Below are 24,046 nucleotides of genomic sequence, written 5' to 3' on the forward strand. Positions count from 1 at the left end.
GTTCGACATGGAAAGGTATTTTGGATAATTGGTTGTATTTTGGATAATGGTGGCTTGGTTTGCAACCCAAGTCACCCGTTTTATCATTTTATCCTTGTTCTAAAATTCGTATTTACATGCTTGCTCTTAGAAACATATGATTATTCACTTAAAGTGATCTAATAGACAACTATAATGATGGGATTCATTATACGTCCACATGCTTAAGGCTTGTGTATGATCATTTATAAAGTGATATTGAGTCTATGAACTCTCTTAAAGGAATGTCAATCACCAAGTACACTTCAAAATCTAAAACTATTAGTCAACCTATGAGATAGTTCTCCTTATACTTCAAAATCATTATTTGTGTCTCATATGCTATCTTTGAATCTCTAGTGTATTTATTCTAAAGATAGAGTGGGAGAAAAATGAGGACACAACACACACCAAGATAAATATGTGTACTTGTGTATATGAGATCTACGCAAGGAGAATGAATATGAATATGGTCTCAAATAGTTCTATATGACTAAAGAGACCAAGTTAAGTAATCAAAGGAATATTTTCTCAAGATAACTACACGAGGAGACCAAAAGAAAGTTTTGGAAGAAAAATGACTAATGTAAAGTCTTAACAAGAGTTTTGACTAGTTTATGATAAATTTTGACCAATAGTTTCAATATTAATATTTACTTAAGAGCCTAAATGAATCAAAGTAACATCCTAGAAAATAAACAATATTTTTGACTAGAGGTTGCAAGGATTGATATACCGATATCTTCAATAGCCAAGTTTTAACCACGCAGATGTCATTACTTAACCTCATTATGAAAATGGAATGGTTAAACCTTCCGAAAGGGTATTTCGAAGGACGTGTTCTAGATATTATTTATATTTGAATAATGACATTGCTACACATCATTATGACATGTGTGAGTTAGAGATTAAAATCTCTTTTGATAAGGTTAAGATGAGACCACTTCAAAATAGGTATTTTGAATGGATATGATGGGAACATATATGGTTTTATCTTAATAACTTGGCAATGCAATTTATATTTCAATTCTTGAAGTGTTTCAATTAAGAAGTAAATATTGAAACATGTGGAATTGAGTGGGAGTTTGAAATTATCATGTGAAGACATGGAATTTAGTGGGAGCAATCATCTTGTAAAAGTTTATAACTCATCAGTCATTGAAGAATGACGAGCTAATACCTTCCTTCACAGAGGAAGATTTGAGTTTTCAATTCTGGATGAAAATGGACCATGATGAATCCAACTACATCATGAGATGTTGGATAAGTATTGTAAGATACACTTCGAATCAACGAGATACGTAGGTTATTCATTTAAATGAAAATGGAATTGCCATTAGCAGTCATGGTCATTCCTTGAACCTAAATATAGTTGATAACATGATTAAAAGTTAATAATGTTTCCGCCATTAGAATAATCATGCACATGTCCAATTATGAATCATATGCATAGGAGCATGATGAATCATTGGTAAGCCATAGTAGAAACGTCATGAATTCTCGAGAAGAATTCGATGAGCGATTTCGGTGTTTGATAGAATACTCTGTTATGTGTCAAGAGGTTGCACATATTATAGAAAATCCGAACACACTTAAAGATTTATGAAAATCCTAAAATTTTCAAGCCAAAAGGAGAAATAGGAAGTTTGGAAAGATACTTAGTTGAATAAGAAGTTTCTCAAAACTAGTCTTTCCTAATATGCTAGGACTTGTGAGAAGTGCTAGGCTAATCATCTTGACAAATTGTTGCAAGACTCTACAAAACATATACCTAGTGCATTGTGTGTGGATGAAGTACTTGATCAGTACAAATTATATCATTCACCACAAATTCGTTCGTTATGTGATAATCGATAAGGAAGTTCTTTCAAGATAAAGAACCGAAACCAAGGTCGGTAACCTTGATGTGTACTTGGTAAGGTTCATGCTATGAGTGATAACATGAATGTAAAGGATAATACGATTAAGAAGTTTGAACACATGGACACGTAACATGTTAAACTTCTATTGCAATCAACAAGTGTTTACACACTTACGATATGCATCACAAGGTTGTAATATGGTATTGACTACCCAAGTGTGATGTCGACATTTGTCGTTTGAGTTTTTATTAACTCACCTTATACTTTGTTACATCCAACGGGTTGTAGAGACAATTGAACCCTGTTTAAGTGAACACGGATTAGCATTGTATTTGCCCATAGTTACTTACATGAGGTGGCGTCTCGAAGTGACTAGAGTGTGATGCGATTGATGGCAAGTTCAAGTGCCATAAAGTCATATGAGAATGACTAGTCGATCACATAGGCGGACTGTTAGGAACATTTTGTCGGGCCTTATGACCGCTTATAGAGTTCTGGCAAATTTATATAGCCTGGTCGTGGCGAGAGCTGCTATAGTATTCAAATGAGTCGATTCTTTTGACTAAAGACTATTCACCTAAGATGGCACAGTTTCAGATTAACTTTGATTTGTGTTACTACGACCTTCGTAAATGGGGTCAAATGGGCATATTTTGGGTTATGATGGCTGTGGCTAGTTGAAGGGAATGAGTGCGATGGGAATTGTCCACCCCTAGTCAGGGTTATAACAATATCTCAGAGCCACTCGAGGAGTAATGAACTGGAAATGCGTGGCCACGCTCGGAATGTATCCATGGTGGATAAATCCGGTCAATCAGTTATTCTCCAGATCGAGGAAACCACTCTCGATATGATCACTTGCAAGTACGACCTGAAAGACACCTTCCATTGAGTGGGAGATAGTAATAGGACAAGAGAATTGGTGACGCATACTTGTCGAGGACAAGTGGGAGATTGTTGGAATATGTGTCCTCCGACAATAATGCGATCACAACTGTTGATCATGATGATCACATATTTAAGTCTCATTTTAAAGAATACAATTGGGAAGTAATATTTTACTGTCAACTGGTCCACACATATCGGTAATGATTGGCTGACTAGAGTTTGACATTACTGTGATGCGACGGTGGTGATAAGTTGATCCCCTAGGTCATACCTAAAGGGCAACACTCTTAATTGATCAATTAATTGATCGTATAACGTTACGAGTCAATTAAATTATTTAAAATTGACGAACGATTTTGGAAGTAATATTTACGTGTCTCATTGAAATTGATTAAATGAGATACGGTCTAAGTAATCGAATTGTTTCATTACTCAGATGAAATTATTGTTCAAGGAAACAATTGAAATTGAATGAATTATCATAAATACAAGTTATTGTGATTTATAAATTGGTAAAATATTTTGGTACAGGTAATTATGAATTGCTAAGTCGATTTTTGTATATGACGTATTTTTATTAAAACGTTGATTTTTAATATGTTAAAAATACATAACAATTTTATGTGACATGTGACGTGTGACAAATTGACAAATTGACAAAAATAAAATGGATTCCATTTTATCCATATGTACCGAAATTAAAGGAGGATTTAGGATAATATTATGTTTATTATGTGAGTGGTAAGCATAATGATTACCCTAATTGACTAGCCATGCAAACCTAGTGATCATTGTGAAGAACAACTAGTGCATGCATTGGCTCCCTTTTCTCCCCTCTTCCACCCGGTTTTTGAGAAGAAAAACCACTTTGGTTTTTCTTCTTAATTCACCCATTATACACTACAAATGTAATTAGTGTATAATATTATTCATTCATCTAAAAATTTGGTTTTTACAAAGATAAAAACTCTTCCTTCTCTTCCTTCTCTCTAACCGAAATAATAGAGAGTTCCATAATATTTTTGGGTCAATTTTTCACTAAATTAATATTATTCTAGTATACATAATATTAATTTGATTAAGAGTTTGCTTTGGGTATTATACTTTGGGAGGGATCCTATACTTGGATCCTAGTTCATCCATTGAGGAAAGCCCAAGAACAAGAGAGAAGGAGATCTCTCTTGTGCCCAAATAAACCGAAATATCAATGTAAGATAGAGATTTCTTCTTTAAATTGTTTATAGTTTGCATGCATAAGATCACCAATTAATTTTATGATTAAATTAAAATAAAACATATATGAATATGTTGAGTATATAGATCTACTTTTCCTTTACAGCAAAACACTCAAAATCCAAGTGACATGACAGAGTTTAAAGGTATGGTGAAATCTCTTATGATACAACTCCAAAAGAGTGATCAAGCTATGGATGCGTCAATTAAGATTCTAAAGACTCAAATAGCACAATTGGTGTCTAAGCAAGCTACTAGGCAACCGGGTTTGTTGCCATCTCAGCCTGAGCATCCACATGATACGGCTAATGCTATACATCTCTGAAGCGGTCTCACTTATGATGGACCATCTATGCCTAAAGAAAGTGACGATTTCATTATTGAAGAAATAGATGTTAACGCTGAAGCTGAGATAGGAGACCAAGTGACGGCTGATTCGAGCAAGGATGGTCGATCGACAGACATACCATGTTGATCGACGGGCATCTGTGACAAACCGGCAGGATTTGTTCGTAAGTCAACCGACGTTGCCGATAAGTCGGTTTCTACTGCTGATAAGTCAATTGGTGAAGTCTTTAAGTCTACTAATAAAAAAAAAGGGAAGGAGAAAGTTGCTGAGACACAAATAGCTGTTAAGGTTCCGTTTCCTAACCGACTACGGAATACAAAGATAGAGCAACAGTTCGGTAAGTTCATAGAGGTCGTTAAAAATCGTCAGGTAACAGTTCCATTCACCGAGCTGATCACCCAGGTACCCTCTTACGCTAAGTTTATGAAAGATATTCTATCACGTAATAGAAATTTTAATGAAATAGAGACGATTGCTTTTACTGAGGAGTGTAGTGCACTCCTACAAAACAAATCTCCACCTAAACTGAAAGACCCAGGTAGTTTCTCGATTCCCTGTACCATTGGCACACATGTGATTGATAAGGCTTTATTTGATTTAGGCGCAAGTGTCAGTGTCATACCTTATTCAGTTTGCGAGAAACTGAATATGGGTAACCTCAAAGTCACTAGTGTGACTCTTCAAATGGCCGATAGAACAGTAAAGCGACCCTTAGGCGTCTTAGAGGACGTCCCTGTTAAGATAGGTAAATTCTTTATACCTGTTGATTTAATTGTGTTAGACATGGCTGAGGATACCCAGATTCCTATTATTTTGGGTAGACCGTTTTTACACACTGCAGGGGTTGTCATTGATGTCAAGCACGGACGCTTGACTCTTGAGGTAGGGGGCGATAAAGTAACCTTTAACTTAGCTACCACACTGGCAAAGCCTATGAAAGAGGATACTTGTTATGTTGTCGACATAGTTGATGAGTCTCTGTTTGATTATTGGACGAGATCCTTTATTAGAGACCCGTTAGAGGCTTTGATTGTTCTTGATTATTACGCAGAGGACGTACAGGTCGATTACGAGACAATGAATACTGCAATAAAAGGTCGGGAGTTCACTATTGAGAAAGGTGAGACGGTAAATGCAATCATGGAAACCTCTTATGCTGTTGAGGTAAAGAAACCTGAGCTTAAACCTCTCCCTTCCCATCTTAAATATGTGTTTCTAGATGAATTAGAGCAGTACCCTGTCATTGTTAGTGCTAAACTTGATGATAACCAACTTTATGCTTTGTTGGTTGTTCTTAAAAAGAATAGAAAAGCCTTGGGTTACAGTTTGGATGACCTTAAGGGCATCAGTCCTAACATTTGTATGCACATAATTGAGTTAAAGAAAGACCATAAGCATTGCAAACAAGGTCAGCGTAAGTTGAACCCGAAGATGCAGGATGTTGTAATGGCGGAAGTAATGAAGTTACTTGATGCAGGTATCATTTATACTGTTGGCGACTCCAAATGGGTATGTCCAGTTCAGGTAGTCCCCAATAAAGGAGGGACTAAAGTGGTGAAAAATGATAAAAATGAATTGATACCGACTAGAGTTGTAACAGGTTGGCGCATGTGCATTGATTATAGACAGTTAAATGCTGCCACAAAAAAGGATCACTTCCCGCTTCCTTTCATTGATCAGATGTTAGAAAGATTGGTCTCACATAATTTTTTCTGTTATTTAGATGGATATTCAGGTTTCTTTCAGATCCCAATCCATCCTGATGTCCAGCATAAGACTACTTTTACGTGTCCGCATGGTGTTTTTGCTTATCGCAGAATGCTGTTTGGATTATGTAATGCCCCAGCTACCTTTAAAAGGTGCATGATGGGGATATTTTTAGAATATATATAGTCAATCATGGAGGTATTTATGGACGATTTCAGCGTCTATGGCAGTAATTTTGATAATTGTCTAACTAACCTTGAGAAAGTCTTGCAACGATGTGTTGAGGTTAACTTGGTTTTGAACTGGGAGAAGTGCCATTTTATGGTCAATGAGGGAGTTGTCCTTGGGCACTTAGTATTTGATAAGGGCATCCAGGTCGATAAGGCAAAGGTGCAAGTGGTAGAGCAATTGCCTCCTCCCGTGAACGTTAAGGGAGTTAGGAGCTTCCTTGGTAACGCTGGTTTTATCGCCGGTTTATCAAGGATTTTTCCAAGATTGCTAAAACACTTACACAGCTATTACTTAAGGATTCGCCATTTAATTTTACTGATGAATGTCTTTCTGCTTTTAACAGGTTGAAGAAGGCTTTGATTACCGCGTGGATTATTCAGGCTCCGGATTGGGAGCTACCATTCAAGATAATGTGCGATGCTAGCGATTATGCAGTTGGCGTGGTGCTGGGTCAAAGGAAAGACAAAGCTTTGAGTGCAATCTACTATGCGAGCCAAACTCTGGATGAGGTTCAGGTGAAGTATGCCACTACTGAAAAGGAGATGCTAGCTGTAGTTTATGCACTGGAAAAGTTTAGGTTTTATCTACTCGGGTCCAAGGTGATTGTTTTTATAGATCATACAACTCTGAAGCATCTTCTTGTCAAGAAGGACACGAAGCCACGATTATTGAGATGGATACTCCTAATTCAGGAGTTTGATCTAGAGATTCGAGACAAGAAAGGCTCTAAAAATGTTGTTGCTGATCATTTGTCTAGATTACAGCTGCAAGATGAGGGGGATATTCTCCCTATTGATGACTCATTCTCAGATGATGCTTTAATGGCCATTGCAACTGGTGATAACCCTTGGTATGCTGACTATGCCAATTATATTGTTGGCAGTTTACTTCCGCCAGATCTATCCTATCAGCAGAGGAAGCGATTTCTTCACGATGTGAAGTAGTACTTTTGGGACAATCCTTATTTGTTTAAGGAGTGCGCTGACGGTCTTTATAGACGGTGCATACCGTAGTGGGAGACCAAAGCTATCCTGGAAGCTTGCCATTCTTCATCCTATGGTGGTCAACCTCGGTCCATCCAGGACCGTGGCTAAGGTAATTAAGTTAGGTTTTTATTGGCCATCTATGTTTAAAGATGCTAAAGTTTTTGTTTCAGCTTACGATGCATGTCAGCGAACGGGAAATTTATCTAGGAGGCATGAGATGCCTCAAGTTGGCATATTGGAGGTTGAGATTTTCGATGTTTGGGGCATTGATTATCAAGGCCCATTCCTGTATAGCAAAGGTAACAGGTACATTCTGGTCGCTGTAGACTACGTGTCCAAGTGGGTAGAGGCCGTTGATTCGGTCCATTGTGATGCAAAAACTGTGATCCACTTTTCAAGAAAGTAATATTCCCTCGCTTTGGTGTCCCTCGGGTTGTCATCAGTGACAGAGGTATGCATTTCAAAGAAAAACAACTTTCTGCTCTTTTGTCTAAGTATGGTGTATCACACCATCGAGGTTTGGGGTATCACCCTCAAACTAGTGGTCAAGTAGAGGTTTTCAATCGGGAACTCAAAGAGATATTAGCAAAAGTTGTGTCTAAATCACGAAAAGATTGGAGTCTAAAATTGAATGACACTTCATGGGTTTATAGAACTGCTTTAAAGACACCGATTGGCACTTCGCCATATCGGTTAGTCTACGGTAAGTCTTGTCATTTGCCTGTAGAGTTAGAGCATAAAGCTTGGTGGGCAATTCGTGAGCTGAATTTTGATAATAAATTATGTGGCGAGAAACGTTTATTGCAGCTATATGAGCTTGAGGAATTTAGGCTGAATGCCTATGATAGTGCCAGAATTTACAAAGAAAAGACAAAAAGATGGCACGACTAGAGGATCATACCGCATGAGTTCAAAGTTGGGGAGAAATTGTTGCTGTTTAATTCCTAACTATGCCTTTTTCCTTGTAAGCTGAAGTCCAGGTGGTCTCACCCCTATATGGTAACATCTGTTTTGAATTTTGGGTCAGTTGAGCTAGAGAACTCCGCGGGGGAAAAATTTAAGGTAAATGGTCATCAGGTAAAGCATTATTATGGCCAAGAGGATTTTATTGGAGTGGTTGAGGTGTTGCACCACGAACCCGTTACCGATTCTGCTAATTGAGGTAACAAAGGTCGAGTGGGACCATATAAACCAGTGGTGACCGGGAGACAACCCGGATTTGTAAAAGTTTGTAATTTGCGTGATTTAAATTTATTAGCTATTAGTTGAGCGATAGTTAAATTTATTTAATTAGCGCGTTTGGTTTTTTTATTCACGTATTTGCATTTTAATTTTTGGAACATTTTATTTTAATTTTCGAATTTCATTATTTTAGTGAGTGAGACTAAGGGACTTATCGCTTTTACAAGTATTGTCGCAGGTTGTTTCAAATTGCCAGCATTTTGGTGTTGTCGATCGACAGAGCATCCCAGGTCGATCGAAAGAGGAATTTAATTTCGATCGAGAAGAAGAGATCGTCGCAGCTTGTTTATAATTGTGGGTGTTATGTTAATGTCGATCGACAGAGCAGCCCAGGTCGATCGGCAAAGAAGTTATGGCAACTCTAAATGATCGACAAAAGAGACATCGTCACAGGATGTCTCAACTTGTGGCGTTTTGGTGTTGTCGATCGACAGAGCAGACCATTCGATCGACAGAGGAGTTCAACTACAATAACTAATGCCTTAGTTATTCTCACATACATGAGTACTCCTCAACCATCAACACACTATACCTGCTCTTCCTCTTTCACGATTCAAAACACCAAAAAGAAAAAAATCCTTCAATTCAACCGTCAATTTTCTCCAATAATTCATCTTTCATCTCCATAAACGTTTCCAATTTCAAATTTATCAAAAAAAAATCACCCAGTTTCCCCCAATTCAATTGCAAAATTTCGAATTAGGGTTAGGGGTTTTGGAAAATCGGAAATTTGTTTGTGATTGTCTTTTCAAATTCGACAAATATCGGTTCCTAATTATGTATAATCGAACTTGAATCAACCCAATCCCGAATTCAATTGCAAATTTCGAATTAGGGTTAGGGTTTTGACGGAATTGGCGATTTCATCTGAATTTCGTTTCACAAAGCATTGACTGCAGGGATTCGAGTTTGTAATTTACTTGTTGGTGATGGACAGCCGAGGGAAAAGGCGAAAAGTGAGTACCGAAACCAGTCGCGGTGGTCAGGCCGCGCTTGACGGCGGCACTGCATGGGTTCATGGTGGTCGAGCGGCTGCCACCTCAGGTCGTGGTGGTCACACGGCTGTCGTAGGGAGCAATGGTGAAGGTACGGGTCAACAAAGTAATCATAGCAGCGGTAATGGTAATGTGGAGCAGTAAGGTACAGCGATGATACTTTAGTTATTTACACCAAATAAGACTATCTTAGTGATAATAAAATTACATACTAATTTTATTATATGGTCTAAATATACATGCATGTAAAGATATATAACAAAAAAATGGTATAAAACCATCTTAAGGAAAAAATTCCTTACATTGATTAAGGCAAATATGGGCACCACAAAGGTCTCCTACCTTTGTAGTTCTTGAGCGATAAAATTTTAAGGAAGATCCTCCACGAACAAGTACCAAAAGTTGAGTACCTCCTTTGAGTAGCACCAAAGAATCGACCCAAAAGACTACTAAATTACTAACTAGATAATAGTAGTAGTAACCTTGTATTATGTAAATTTGATGTACTAAATAATATTATTACTTTGATAATATTATTAGTTAATTTATATGTGTTTTTATACAAAAAGATGAAGAAAATAAGAAGAAAAAATTGGTCCTTTTGTGGTGTGTAGAAACTGGCCAAGAGAAACAACAAAGACCATATTTTCCTTCAAAATTTTCAACCTTAGTTATAGTGGAATGATATGGGTATTTATAAGCAAAAATGGGAGACAAAAAGGAGTGGAAAAATCCACCTAATGGACACTTGTTATCCCCTTAAAAAACCGGTGATAGTGGACTTACTTGGGTCCATTTCGGTTTTCGACATTTGCCCCACAAATGCTTATAAGTCTTATATTTAATTATCTTACATAATTAAATATTAATTTAATTATTTAACACTTAATAATACAAATTAACAACCAATGACTAATTAACTATTAAGTGATCATAAGACCATTTTATCAACATACAATGTGTCAATATTATCCCATTTAGCTAATTTTACAACCTCTTGTAAAATTTAAATAGCTAATTAATTACACCTCAAAACATATACATATATCGTATAAAATTAATTAATTAACAATTAATTAATAAATTTTAATTTATTTATTTATCATTTAAATATCACATAATTAAATAATAAATCTCCTCCCGTCATCAAATAATATATTTACGCGACTAATTAAAAGTCAAATAATACAAGGAATTAATTATCTCGTAACTCATACAAACAATTAATTCATTCTTTTTGGGCGTCATCCTATAGGTGTGACCTAAATGGATCAGCTGATCACCACCGTCACACGACAATAATGTCAAACTCTAGTCAGTCAATCATTACCGATTAATGATGACCAGCTGACAAAATAAATAAATAAATCCCTGATATTCCTTTAACGAGATTTAATATGTAAACGCATTTATTGTGGAGGACATTAGTCCAACAATCTCCCACTTGTCCGACACAAGTGTACGTTACCAATTCTCTTGTCCAATAATATCTCCCACTCAATGCAAGATGTCTTTCAGGTCGTTCTTGCACGTGATCATATCATAAAGTGGTCTCCTCGATCAGGAGAATGACTATCTGACCGGATAATCTACTATAGATCTCATCTGAGCGTGGCCACGCATTTCCAGTCACCTCTCCTCGAGTGGCCTTTAGATAAAATATGACTGAAATGGATAATCGCGTTAACCTATTTTCTTTGTTCGATACAGATCACAATGACCCAGTAAATGCCCATCGGCCTCCTTTTACGGCGCGACCTAGAACATAAACCTAAGGCACTGGAAAACCGCACCAACTCAGACAAATATTCACCAGTCTAAAGAATTGACTTGAAGGAATAAATAGAAATCCTTGCCACGACCCAGCAACAAAAGGACTCTATTAACGGTAACTGTCCGACATATCGTCTCACAATCTGCCTATGTAATCGATCAACCATCACTATGACCATATGACAGTCGAACTTGTCATCTATCGCCTTACAATCTAGTCACTCCGAGACGTCACCTCATTAAGTAACTAGGGAAAAAATACAATGTTAATCCAATCCACTTTAATAGGGTTCGACATTGTCGCTACAACCTATTTGGATAAAAATAAAGTATATAAAATTCAGATATAAAAACTGAATACAACGATAAATGTAATTATCATATATGAAATAATAAATGCAATATCTTAATTATTACATATCATATAATTTACAACAGTTCTGGCATTCGTCTCAATCCCATCGAAACAATATGACTATCATGTTTAGCTTGAGACAATGGCTTGGTTAAAGGATCAGCGATGTTGTCAGATGTCCTAACCTTATAGATTGTAATTTCCTTTCTTTCAATTAAATCTCTAATTACATGAAATTTCCTAAGTACGTGTCTAGACTTGTTTCTAGACTTGGGCTCTTTTGCTTGAAAAATTGCCCCACTGTTATCACAATATAAAGTGATAGGATCCTCGGCGGTTGGAACTACTTTCAGTCCCTCTAAGAATTGCCTAATCCAAACAGCTTCCTTTGCAGCTTCAGAGGCTGCAATGTACTCAGCTTCCGTTGTAGAATTAGCAGTTACAGACTCCTTAAAACTTCTCCATCAAACCGCCCCTCCGTTCAACAAAAAGACAAAACCAGCCTGGGATTTCAAATCATCCCTGTCAGTTTGGAAACTGGCATCCGTATAGCCTCTTATACGTAATTCAGATTCTCCTCCAAACACTAAGAATGAATCCTTAGTTCTTCTCAAGTACTTCAGAATATTCTTGACGGCTATCCAGTGATTCTCACATGGAGTTTTCTGAAAACGACTCGTCATACTCAAAGCATACGAGACGTTAGGACGAGAACACATCATACCATACATGATTGATCCAACAGCGGAAGCATAGGGAATCGATTTCATGCGTTCAATATCCTTAGGCTCAGTAGGACACTGTGACTTACTCAAAGTAATCCTACTGCATATAGGTAGAAAACCTCTCTTGAAGTTTTTCATATTGAATCGGTCAAGAATCTTATCGATATAGGCTTCTTGACTCAAAGCTAATATCCTTTTGGATCTATCCCTATAGATCCGGATACCCAAGATGCGCTGAGCTTCTCCCAAATCTTTCATTTGGAAGTGATTTCCTAACCACTTCTTGACAGAAGCAAGCATATCTACATCATTCCCAATGAGTAATATGTCGTCCACATAAAGAAGTAAGAAAACAACTTTACTCCCACTAAACTTCATGTATAAACATGATTCCTCAACACTTCGAGAAAAACCATTCTGTTTAATAACATGATCAAAACGATGATTCCAACTCCTTAACGCTTGCTTAAGACCATAAATGGATCTCTTAAGTTTGCATACTTTGTTTGGACTTTTAGGATCCACAAAACCTTCAGGTTGTGTCTGTAATACTCCGTATTTATAAGTCTTGGGATACTCTATCGAGTAGGCCTTACTCTGTCGAGTAAGGGTAAGTTGCGTTTTAGAAACGTTTCTGACCTGTTGGGCACTCGATCGAGTAACTAGGGTACTTGATCGAGTAAGGGGGTACTCGATCGAGTACCTCGGGTACTCGATCGAGTGTCCGGTTTTACGGGGAGTTTTCTCGGGTTTTGTTAATTATGCGATTAAGGTATATAAGCTTTGTCGTCATTATTCTAAATCACTTTTGCAAAACCTAAATTACTGTTTAAGAGAGAAAGCAAGCAAGTTCTTCATCCTAATCGCATTATTAGCAATCCCCGGAGTTTGGAAGGTCAGTTCTCGTCGTTGGTTATACCGTTGAGTTCCTTGCGTCGAGGGTAAGATCTATGTACCCTTTTTATTGTCTTTCCTTTGATTTGGTTAAACCCTAATATAGGGATTTGGGGGTTTTTGAGTAGTATGTAATTGGGTAGCATTTATGTGTTGGTGGGTACGGCTGCGGTCCCCCACTAGCAGGGCTGGTCCAGTGGACAGTCAGTGATTGAGATGATTGGATTTGGCGTCACTACTACACATACCTTGCACTGGTGACGCTTTTTCAGGCGTTTTTCGACGCTTTAAAGCGTCAATTTTTTTTATCGACGCTTTATAAAAGCGTCAAATTTTGGGCCGTCACTATTTTTTGACGCTTTCTTTAGTCAATAATTATGACATTTTTTAGCGTCTTCATGGCCTATTGACGCTTTTAATTGTCAACAAAATTGACGCTTTTAAGCGTGTTTGATGGCTATTGACGCTTTTAATTGTCAATAAATGTGACGCTTTTAAACGTCTTCATGGACTATTGACGCTTTTAATTGTCAACAAAATTGACGCTTTTAAGCGTCTTTGGTGGCTATTGACGCTTTTAATTGTCAATAAATGTGACGCTTTTAAGCGTCTTCCGCGACTATTGATGGTTTTATGTGTCAGTCGATGAGACGGAATTAGGCGTCAACTATTCATATATTGACACTTCTTCTTGTCACGGTCTAATTTCGACTTTTGATTTACGATAAAATCGCGTAGAGATTAATTAAATACACCTATAAATAATATAGTACTACTAGCTATCATTACTAAATCATAAAAAATAAAACATAATGCAATGTACTCCGTATATAATTAATAACGTACCCACGTACTTTTATAAATAATTATACGTTTGATACATATACCGTCTCCATCACAAATACTATAGCTAGCTAGCATTGACAATTTAACTAATATAAACTAGTACGTAATTTTTAGTACGACAAAATCAAAAATACCAAAAGGGATCCGGAAGATAGTAAAAGTCCAAAAAATCGTAAAAAATGCTACGTAACTAGCTAGACAAGGACACTGATCCAGTAGTTTGAATGTGGTAGGGGTTTCAATCATGTAGGCGCAATGTCACAGAGACTTCAATCAACATATGAAGGCGCATCTTCAATCAACATTTGAAGGCGCATCATCACCATCTGATGAATCTGAAACCTATAACGGGCAAATAAAATATAATTTATATGAATATATTTGATTAGTACATATACACTTCACAAAAATGTTTCAAAATTGTGCTGAATAGAATTACCCGTCGAAAGGTAAGAAGAGAGAAAATTAGCGAGAGGATGAGACTACTAAACAATATTAGATTCAGGTCAATAAAGCACAAAAACAATCACAATCTCGGAAAATTATAGCGCAAGAAAAACTTGATTAGAGGACAATTAACTAAATATAGTTAGAACACCCAATAATAGAAATAAGTTAGAGTCGCAACAGAAACTCCAGCCAATTACAACACAAACACGCACCCATGAGGCACAAGCAAACCGCGACTTAACTACTTCACTCAAAAGAAACAAAATTAAAGAGTTCCAGACTGATTTATATAAGAAGAAGTAAAAAGAATTACGAATACCTGTGTACTGCCCATGTTCATGTTCAAGACTGATTTTGCCATGTCTATAACTTCAGTCGTAGCTTTTCCAGTACTAAAGAGGTCTGAAAAACTATGTGAAAACAACAAAATGCTGCAACATTAACAAATATATCATTTGAGGCTGTGACAGAACACAATAATTAGTAATTAATCTACATTTGGCATATTAAATGCCTCTTGTTTGATCAACCAGCAAATTCTGATGAGGAAATCCCCAAATTATAGCTTGTCCATAACTTAAAACCTGATATGTAATAGAAAATTTGTACACACATCGCTTAGTAATCTATACAACCGCGCCAGTTTTCATTCAAAAATATGTAAGAATCCATTTATCACTTGATTATGAAATTTCAAACAACTTAGGCAAGGTGGTAAGGAACACAATATCAAACAAGAATATTAGATCAATGCAACCAAAAGACGACAAATTTTATCACCTAATGTAAATGGCACCAGCACATCTTTTAAATATGTAGGCATTCAAATCCAATAGCATTGTGTTTCATATGCGCTGTAAGATTATACCTGATCCATCTTGTGCTTAAATCCTATTCAAATTAAGCGATCGAAGATGCCTTATTCACGAATCCTACAAGTTTAAGTGCAAGACAATTGAGAACACTCTAGTTATACGAAGAAAAAACAGGAAGGAGAAACAATAATTAACTTTCGTCTAGAATTCAAAGCTTATCTGTAGTAACATTGTCTTAACTCATTTAGAAACAAGAGAAGCTCAATCCAAATAATAAATGAAGTTCCGTTGTCAAGTCTACCATCCAATCTATCACACTTGCACTATGGTGCACAAACTTAAAATTACCTTCTCCCTTCGTCCCAGTCATTTGTTTACCTTTATATTCTTAGTGAGGGTGTTGTAATCAATAAGAAATAAATAATCTAAGACATAGGGAGTATAATTGTAGTAAGTTATGGTAAGACAAAAATTTAGTGACCAGTTGAAATACGCACCTGAAAGTGCTACTTTAAATATATGAAACCAAATTTATTAATGAGTGAATAAGTATTTTTTTAAAGGATACACAAATGAGAAAATGACTGGGACGAAGGGAGAATGTAATTTTAAGTGCCATTACAAAACAAATTGGTTGGCGCAGTGGTAGCATGGGGCTGCGCTTGGTAGGGAGGTCTGCGGATCGATCCCCCACAACTGCGATTGGGAGGGGTTTAAATACCGTAATCGTTGGACACGCCCCGAAATCCGGATTAGTCGGCCCAATGTGGTTCGGATTACCGGATGATTTAGACCAAAAAAAAACAAAACAAGTTTTTGCAAGTCATAGACATAAAATGTTATAAAAGCTAATGTCTAATTAAGATTAGTGGACTCAGTGAAGTTTTGTGATGGCATACATTTTCGTGACATTACATACTCTATACCAACGTTAAGTACCAAAACCTCATATAGACTATGACCGAGACATTCTTTTTAGGACTCTCTATCTTCCATGAGCATTAAGCCTGTAATTATTAATAGAAAAAACTATTGTTACAAAGTTTTTTCCTTTGAATGCAAGTGTATGAATATACTGTTGGCGAATACAACTTCACATTGGCATTAAGAGAAACACCAGACTTGCACATGTTGAAACAGAAATTAGGCACAATACTATTTAGAAAAAAAAATCACAAGACGAATAAAAGGAGACTTACACTTATACATATGGTGTAGCTTAAAAGGGGAGAAATCATAACCTTGCCTTCAAGGAATTAGATCGAACTAGCAAATGAGATTTTGAATCGTCCCTCCTGCTTATTTCTTGAATATGCAAACTTAAGTCATATATAGAAGAAACAGCGCAAAAATAATTGCAAATATACTAACAAAACATTCTCCGACTAGAGGAAGGGAAATGAAAATATATCAAGATGAGAATTCACACCTGCATATGTTGCATTAGCAGGTTCTGCAGTATTCATATTTTCTCTGATGTTCACAATTGGACTAGCTTAGCATTGATAATGACTTCCAATAAAAATCATAAGATTGTAAAGATCTTTAGCAGCCAATAACTTTCAGACATTACTAGTGTCACGATCTTATTTTGTGTAATACTAGCAATTTTCTGCACAGCCTAATTTACATTCCAACACGAAAACTTCCAAAAGAAAAATATAGAACAACTTATCCTCCAAATCAAACATATCAAAGTATATTCCACTTGTTTCTAAAGATTCATAGTTACTAGGTATTGTTCAACCCTTCTAACCTCTCAAGTCTTACTTGTTACTTTAAAAGTTAATCCACCACATCAAATGCAAAGAGAAATTAAAAGAAAAGACATTCTTGAATGCACTGACCTTTTGAATAGTCTATGCATAGTGGACATTGTCATGAGTATGCTTTTACTTCTGAACATAAACAAAATGAACAATATAGGTTATTCGTAAATCTATAGTCTTTCATATAAAAAAAATAAGAATAAAGGTCAAATATATGCCTCCAGTAGACTAGTGCATCCAACTTGACACATATTTGAGTTGTTAACCAGATTTGTATACATTCCTATACTTGTGAGGATAATTTAATAAATTATACGTATTGTATTATGAATGAACCTAATGAGTAGATGAAGGGTGGCTATAGTAGATTTCAAATCTACATCAGAAAATTAAAACGATCTCAAAAATCGAAATCGAAACCCCTAGAAATCAAAAATCAAAATGTAAGAGAATGGATTTACTTTACCCAAAGTTGGTAAAAGAGACGCAACCGAATCAATACATGCTCAAAAACCCAGATTTAGTGCCGGGATTCTCCCATATTAACGAATTGACGGGCGCACCTATAATCAAGTTACTAGATACAGAGTACAAAAATGAACAAAAACACTAGATCTAGGGTTATAATTAGAAAACAAAGGAATCTAAAGCAGCAATAAATCAATTAGAAAATAACGCAGCAGATATTAATATTATTAGAAACAAACCTTGGTCTTAATTTGTGACTGGGTGATTGAATGAATCCAAATGAATCGATTATTACTACCAATAGAACAATTAACGCAGCAGATTTTATTAGGGGTTTTGTTTGAATCGATTATTGCTAGTAATTGATTATTGTTGAGAGATTCTTTATTATTGTTGATAAGGTTTTTATTATTATTGTTGAATGTTGAGAGATTTTTGCAGTTATTGTTAAGAGTTTTGTTCAATGGAAAATAGAAGAGAGGGAAGAAGGTGAAGGGGCGGTGAAATTTTCGTGAATTTTCTATTTTTAATAATTGCGCTCGTACTAATAAAGACGGGAGGTGTATTATGTGGTTGACGCTTTATTAAAGCGTCAATAGTCAAGCGTCATAAACACAAGAGATTTGTAGTAGTGCGTGATTATGTGTGTATGACAATTAAGCTGCCTGTTTATCTTATTGTTAATATATATTGAGTTGTGTGATTAGTACTGACCCCGGTGTTGTTTTGTAAACCTGCGGTGATCCATTCGGGGATGGTGAGCAGATATTGAGCAGGTATGAGATGAGTACTGGGATAGCTGGGATGGCCACGACATGATGATAGGAGTCTTCCGCTGTAGCTTATTAGTTTATTTACATTTCAGCTAGAACAGTTAGTTTGAGAACATGTATTATACTTTTGGTTTGGTTTTGAGAATTGTAACTCTTCACTAGGTATTTATATTTAAACGTTGTTTCTTCATTGTTTATTTGATTATCATTGCCTCGGGTAACCGAGATGGTAATGTCTTCATACCTGAGTGGTCCTGGTAAGGCACTTGGAGTATGGGGGTGTTACAAATGGTATCAGAGCGACGATCCTGAAACCTGTAACCAATGAACCTAATGAACATAGGGAGTCAATTAAAATGAACCCGGGGTAAAAGTTGTAGGAGCTAATGCAAAGGCTTGGGAGACGTCCTAAAGTCGCGAACTTGCCCTATAATTTTGAACCGGTCACATGGGGGGGTGTATGTCAAGGTCGTATGTGTTGTTTGGTTAGCTTGTGTAAGAATGTGATGAAGTGTGTGTAATTGTTGGATGTTTGAAGTAGAAAGTTGAGAATGTGAAAGAAAGGTTAATGATATATGTAGACTTGTTGTTGGAGTGATAACATGTTGGATGTTTATAAGGTGGCATTTAATAACATGATATAATGATCTCGTAGATCGTACGAAAGGATGCGTAGCATTTTATGCTTAGTTATGATATAATATGTGGTTTTATAAAGTTTTTAGCATGTTAGCATATGATATAGCATGCGGGTAGCGTTTCTGAGTTAGCATGACTCGATTGAGTGGGACTGACTCGATCGGGTGGGTTTTGACGATTTTGAGTCCAGAATCGTATTTTTGGGCACTCGATCGAGTACCTCGAGCACTCGATCGAGTAAGGGGTCACTCGATCGAGTAACATACTCGGTCGAGTATGTTAGAGATCAGAAGGTCTGTTTGAGGTCTGATGTTGGGGCACTCGATCGAGTATGTTGGGCACTCGATCGAGTAGCCCGTTACTCGATCGAGTATGTTTGGGAACTCGATCGAGTAGGGGTCTGGGCAGCGTGTTTTCTTGTTTTGAGGTTTTGGCGCGTATTGATGTGACCATAATTAGCGCATATTTAGCCCCCGAATTAGCCTTGTTCCCATGCTTTTTAGTGCATATTTGGGTCATTTCTTATCTTTAGTTCTTTATTTTGCATATTCTTTGAGATTTTGATCCCTTGGTAGAAAAGGAGTAAGAATCTTGCATTTTCATGGCAAAACGAGACTAAATTGATCGAATTCAATGACCAAGCATCAAGGAGAGACAAGATTAGAAGGCCTTTGTACATATTATAGTAGAAGAGCAATGTTGAGAAAGGATCCTTGAGTCCCCAAGGAAATCCCCAAGGAATTTATGAAGAAAAGGGAAGAAAAGAAGAAGATGTCTTGCTGAGTGACAATCCGTGCGGATTGTCCCTAATCCGGCCGTCCCCCAGCTGCACAATCCGTGCGGCTTTCCTCTAATCCGCTCGGATTCAACCTCCACAATCCGCCCGGATTCCCTCGAATCCGCTCGGACCCCATCGCCAGAATCCGCCCGTCCCGACCTTATTCCGCCGGTTCCGACACACAGCGTGATTTCCTCTTCTCCAAGTTAAAAAGAAAGAAGCCCTTCCTTCGAAAAATACCGGCTCCTCCTTGCTCAATCTAAAAGTGTAATTACTAGTTTAGCCCTTAGTTAACCCTAATGCATCCTCCCTAATTTCCACTATAAATACCCCATTAGTCTAATTAGAGGAGCATGTTCTTCTTATCAATAATTAGAGTAGTTAATATCAATCAAATCTCTCTTTAGTTTTGTAATCAACAATTAATCAAGTTCTAATACAAGTTTTATTTCCTTAATCTCTCTTTTGTTCATCCTTTATTTTGGGTAATTGAAGATTATTTGGGTTATTGTTGGGAGATTGACAACCTCTCAATCAAGCATTCAAGTACTTCTTTTATCTTTGCTTTATTATTGGAATCATTAGTAGGTATAATTCTCTTAATCCCTTTATAATTATTGTTAATTACTTTCATTTATTCATCATGTTTCATATTGTTGGTATGATTGACAACCTTGCTAGCATGATCAACATGATAATGAGTGAGTAGTCTCTTAGCTAGGGTTAATGGGTGATTAGGGGAAACCAACATGGGGAATGATTCATGCTTAAATTAATATACTTTCATGTTTTATTTGCTTGTTTGTTTTGATCTCAACTCATGCACATGTTATATTTGATGAAATGCTAAGCCTATGAATCCTTGCATTTACTATCATCTTCTATCTTTTCAATGAGACTTGTAAGATATAACCCAACTCGAGTCTCATTAGATCATGCATGTTGTTGAGTAGGGAAGATTAAGTCGACTTGTAGGTGTTGTACAATCTAATCGATTCGGCTCCGGGACCCAAACTTTCCTAGGATTGTAAGATATAACCCAACTCAATCCATCACAACAATAATTGCTTGCTTATAATTTGAGAACATGTTTGTATGATCAATTCCCATGATTCCCCTATGATCCCATGACACCCTAATGCTTTTTAATCAATTGTTTACACCCATTTAATTCATCTTGCTTGTTTATTTTCATTGCTATTTTAGTTTAGTGACCTTCTACATCAACCCAATTTGTGACACCCCTTAGACACCACTAGTTGCAATAGAAATCTCATTTCAATACCCGTCCCTTGGGATCCGACCTTTACTTGCCTCTTTACTAATTGTAGAGTTGTTTGTGAAGTTATAAATTGTGTTTTGATTCGATCGTGACCCAATGACCACATCTTTAATTGTGAACACGAAACGGACCGATCAAAAATGGCGCCGTTGCCGGCGACGGTGTTTGTTTGATTTAGATTTCCTTTTTATTGTTATTAGTTGTGTCTTTCTTCGCCTTGGGGAAGTAAAACTCCTCAAGGTTTGTTCTAATTGTTTTCGAGTTGTTTGATATTTTGCATGTCTAGAAGGTTACAAGGTGATTTGTTACCTTTTGACCGTGAAATCGAAAGAACCTTGACGAACAATAAGAGACTTGTTAGGAGGAATTTAAGAGGTATTAGTGAAGTTGTTCAACCCACTAGTGAGTTCATCAACCCTTTCGCAATAGAAGGAGAGGAGAACCCATTACACAATACCCCACAAAATCCACCTACAATGCCTAAATTCTCGTCACACTCCGTACCCACCGAGGAGAATCTACCAAATGGTACTCCTACACCGCAACATCTAACCCGAAATTTTATTGCCAAGTCCGCCTTCATCCAATTAGTTGAGAGGAGCCAATTTGGGGGGATGCCTAGTGAAGACCCTCATTCTCATATGGAAACATTTTGCGACTATTGTGATGCAATCTCTCCAACGGGCGTGACTCAAGACCAAATTAGATGGGTCTTATTTCCTTTTTCTCTAATCGGCACCGCGAAGCAATGGTTGAAGGGCCTTGATAAGGCCACCCTCGGAATAGATTCTTGGAAAAAGTTGGCTCTAGCTTTCTACAAAAAATTCTACCCACCGGAAAAGACTAACATGCTAAGAGCTCAAATCACGGGTTTTAAGCAAAGGGATGAAGAATCTTTGTATGAAGCTTGGGAGCGGTTCAAGGGAATTTGTCGCTCATGTCCTCACCATGGACTTAGCGAATGGTTTTTGGTACAATAATTTTGGAATGGTTTATATGAGGATTCTAGGAACATTCTCAATATGGGATCAAATGGAATGTTCACCGAAGTTGATGACAATCAAACATGGAACAAGATTGAGGAAATGGCGGTCCATAACTCACAATATAGTAGACCTCGCAAGGCTACTAGAGGAGGAAAGCATGAAGTGGACTCCGTTACTCAATTGGGTGCTCAACTTAGTGCTCACATTGACACAATCAACTTGAAGTTTGAACAAGTTATGGCTAGACTTGAAGAAAACTCAAAATCATCAAAGCATCATGTTAATGCCATGACGGCATCCTCATCAATCCCAAGTGGGATATGTGAGAATTGTGGAACTTTGGGACATGACCAAGGTGAATGTAGGGGAACAAATGAACAAGTGAATGCTTTCCAAGCATACAAGAGTGGTACCCCTTATTCCAACTTTTACAATGAAAACACCAAATTCCATCCAAATCTCTCATACAAAAGCCAAAATGTTCAAAACCCTCAAACAACATACACTCCACCACCCATGAGAAACCAAAATCAAAGACCCTTTTACAATCAAAACCAAGGTTACCAAAATCAAAATCCATACAATCACCAAAATGACCAAGGCTTTGATGTCCAAAAAGCGGTCCTCCAAATGCAAAAGAATCAACAAGAATTTTTCACTCAAATGCAAAAAGATAGACAAGCAAAGGAAACCACCATCAACAACATTCTAGCTCACACCAAGATGTTGGAAACACAATTGACTCAACTAGCATCTTCAAGTTCACAAAGACAAAAGGGGCAATTACCACCTCAAAGTAATCCCCCTAGACATGAAACGGTTAGTGACATTCACTTGAGAAGTGGTACAAGGTATGAAGCACCAAGGAAGAAAGTTGAGGATGAAGTTGTGGAAGCTAGTGAAAAGGAAGAAATTGTGCAAAGCTCCAAAGATGGAGAATCATCAAAAGAAGAAAGTTCAAAGAAAAATGAAGACAAGGTCAAGGAGAAGGAGCCCATTGTGATTAGACTTCCTTTTCCAAGTCGTCAAGCCAAGCCCAAATTTGATGATCAACTTGGAAAGTTCATGGAAATTGTGAAGAATTTGGAAGTCTCAATTCCTTTCACGGAATTAATCAATCACGTCTTGGCCTATGCGAAATACATGAAAGATATCCTCACAAAGAAGAAGTCGATCCGGAAGCTTGAGACTATCGCCTTCACTAAGGTGAGTAGTGCAATACTTCAAGGGAGTTCACCTCCAAAGTTAAAGGATCCGGGAAGCTTCTCAATACCGTGTACCATTGGCGACACGACGATCAACAAAACCTTATGTAATCTAGGGGCTAGTGTGAGTGTCATGCCGTACTCGGTGAGTAAAAAGTTGGGGATGGGAGAGCTTAAATGCACCAATATCACACTCCAAATGGCCGATAGATCAACGAAGACACCATTAGGGATATGGGAAGATGTCCCCGTTTAATTGGGAAGTTTTTCATCCCGGTGGACTTTGTCATTGTTGATATGGAGGAAGATTCCAACATTCCAATCATTCTAGGAAGACCTTTCCTACACACCGCGGGTGCGGTGATTGATGTGAAACATGGTGAGCTCACTCTAGAAGTGGGAGATGAAAGCATAACTTTTAATCTTGACAAGACTATGAGAGCTCCTCGTTTGCATGAACCATGTTTCATGATTGATCATTATAGCCGAAAGGATGAAAGGAAGAAATCGGAACTCCAATGGAAGAAGAAAATTGAAGATGCTCCATTCAAAGAGCAAGTGAATTGTGACAAGGAGAGCTTGCAAAGCTCATCAAAATCAATCAAGGAAGGAGAGAATGGCCTCATTGGCCAAGAGAAGAAATTGGGTTCTCCATCAAATCAAGAGATTTTCAATGATCAACTTAATGAAGTTTGTGGTCTTTGGGACAACGAATTTGAAGGGATTTTTAATCCCTACATTGGTAATGCCATCGATCAAGACTGACAACAAGGGCCA

At 37.2% G+C, this 24,046-nt stretch overlaps 2 protein-coding genes, 1 long non-coding RNA gene and 1 other non-coding gene across 4 annotated transcripts; 2 read left to right on the plus strand and 2 right to left on the minus strand.

The window, feature by feature from the left end:
* The first annotated feature begins 4,353 nt into the window (after positions 1-4,353).
* On the plus strand, positions 4,354-7,232 carry LOC141629432 (uncharacterized). The gene is made up of 3 exons (XM_074442435.1): positions 4,354-4,450; positions 4,505-6,032; positions 6,632-7,232. The coding sequence occupies exons 1-3, from the start codon at positions 4,354-4,356 to the stop codon at positions 7,230-7,232; spliced, it is 2,226 nt and encodes a 741-aa protein (XP_074298536.1).
* A 181-nt stretch (positions 7,233-7,413) lies between these two features.
* Positions 7,414-8,165, plus strand: LOC141629433 (uncharacterized). The gene is made up of 2 exons (XM_074442436.1): positions 7,414-7,580; positions 7,718-8,165. The coding sequence occupies exons 1-2, from the start codon at positions 7,414-7,416 to the stop codon at positions 8,163-8,165; spliced, it is 615 nt and encodes a 204-aa protein (XP_074298537.1).
* Positions 8,166-14,089: 5,924 nt separating this feature from the next.
* On the minus strand, positions 14,090-14,958 carry LOC141630152 (uncharacterized). The gene is made up of 2 exons (XR_012537443.1): positions 14,874-14,958; positions 14,090-14,446 (listed from the first exon to the last, which is right to left on the minus strand). It is a non-coding gene; the product is annotated as an uncharacterized LOC141630152 (long non-coding RNA).
* Positions 14,959-21,926: 6,968 nt separating this feature from the next.
* On the minus strand, positions 21,927-22,033 carry LOC141636945 (small nucleolar RNA R71). Its single transcript, XR_012541510.1, has one exon. It is a non-coding gene; the product is annotated as a small nucleolar RNA R71 (small nucleolar RNA).
* Between the last annotated feature and the right edge of the window lie 2,013 nt (positions 22,034-24,046).

Source organism: Silene latifolia, chromosome Y, assembly GCF_048544455.1.
Source record: "Silene latifolia isolate original U9 population chromosome Y, ASM4854445v1, whole genome shotgun sequence".
Classification (NCBI taxonomy): domain Eukaryota; kingdom Viridiplantae; phylum Streptophyta; class Magnoliopsida; order Caryophyllales; family Caryophyllaceae; genus Silene; species Silene latifolia.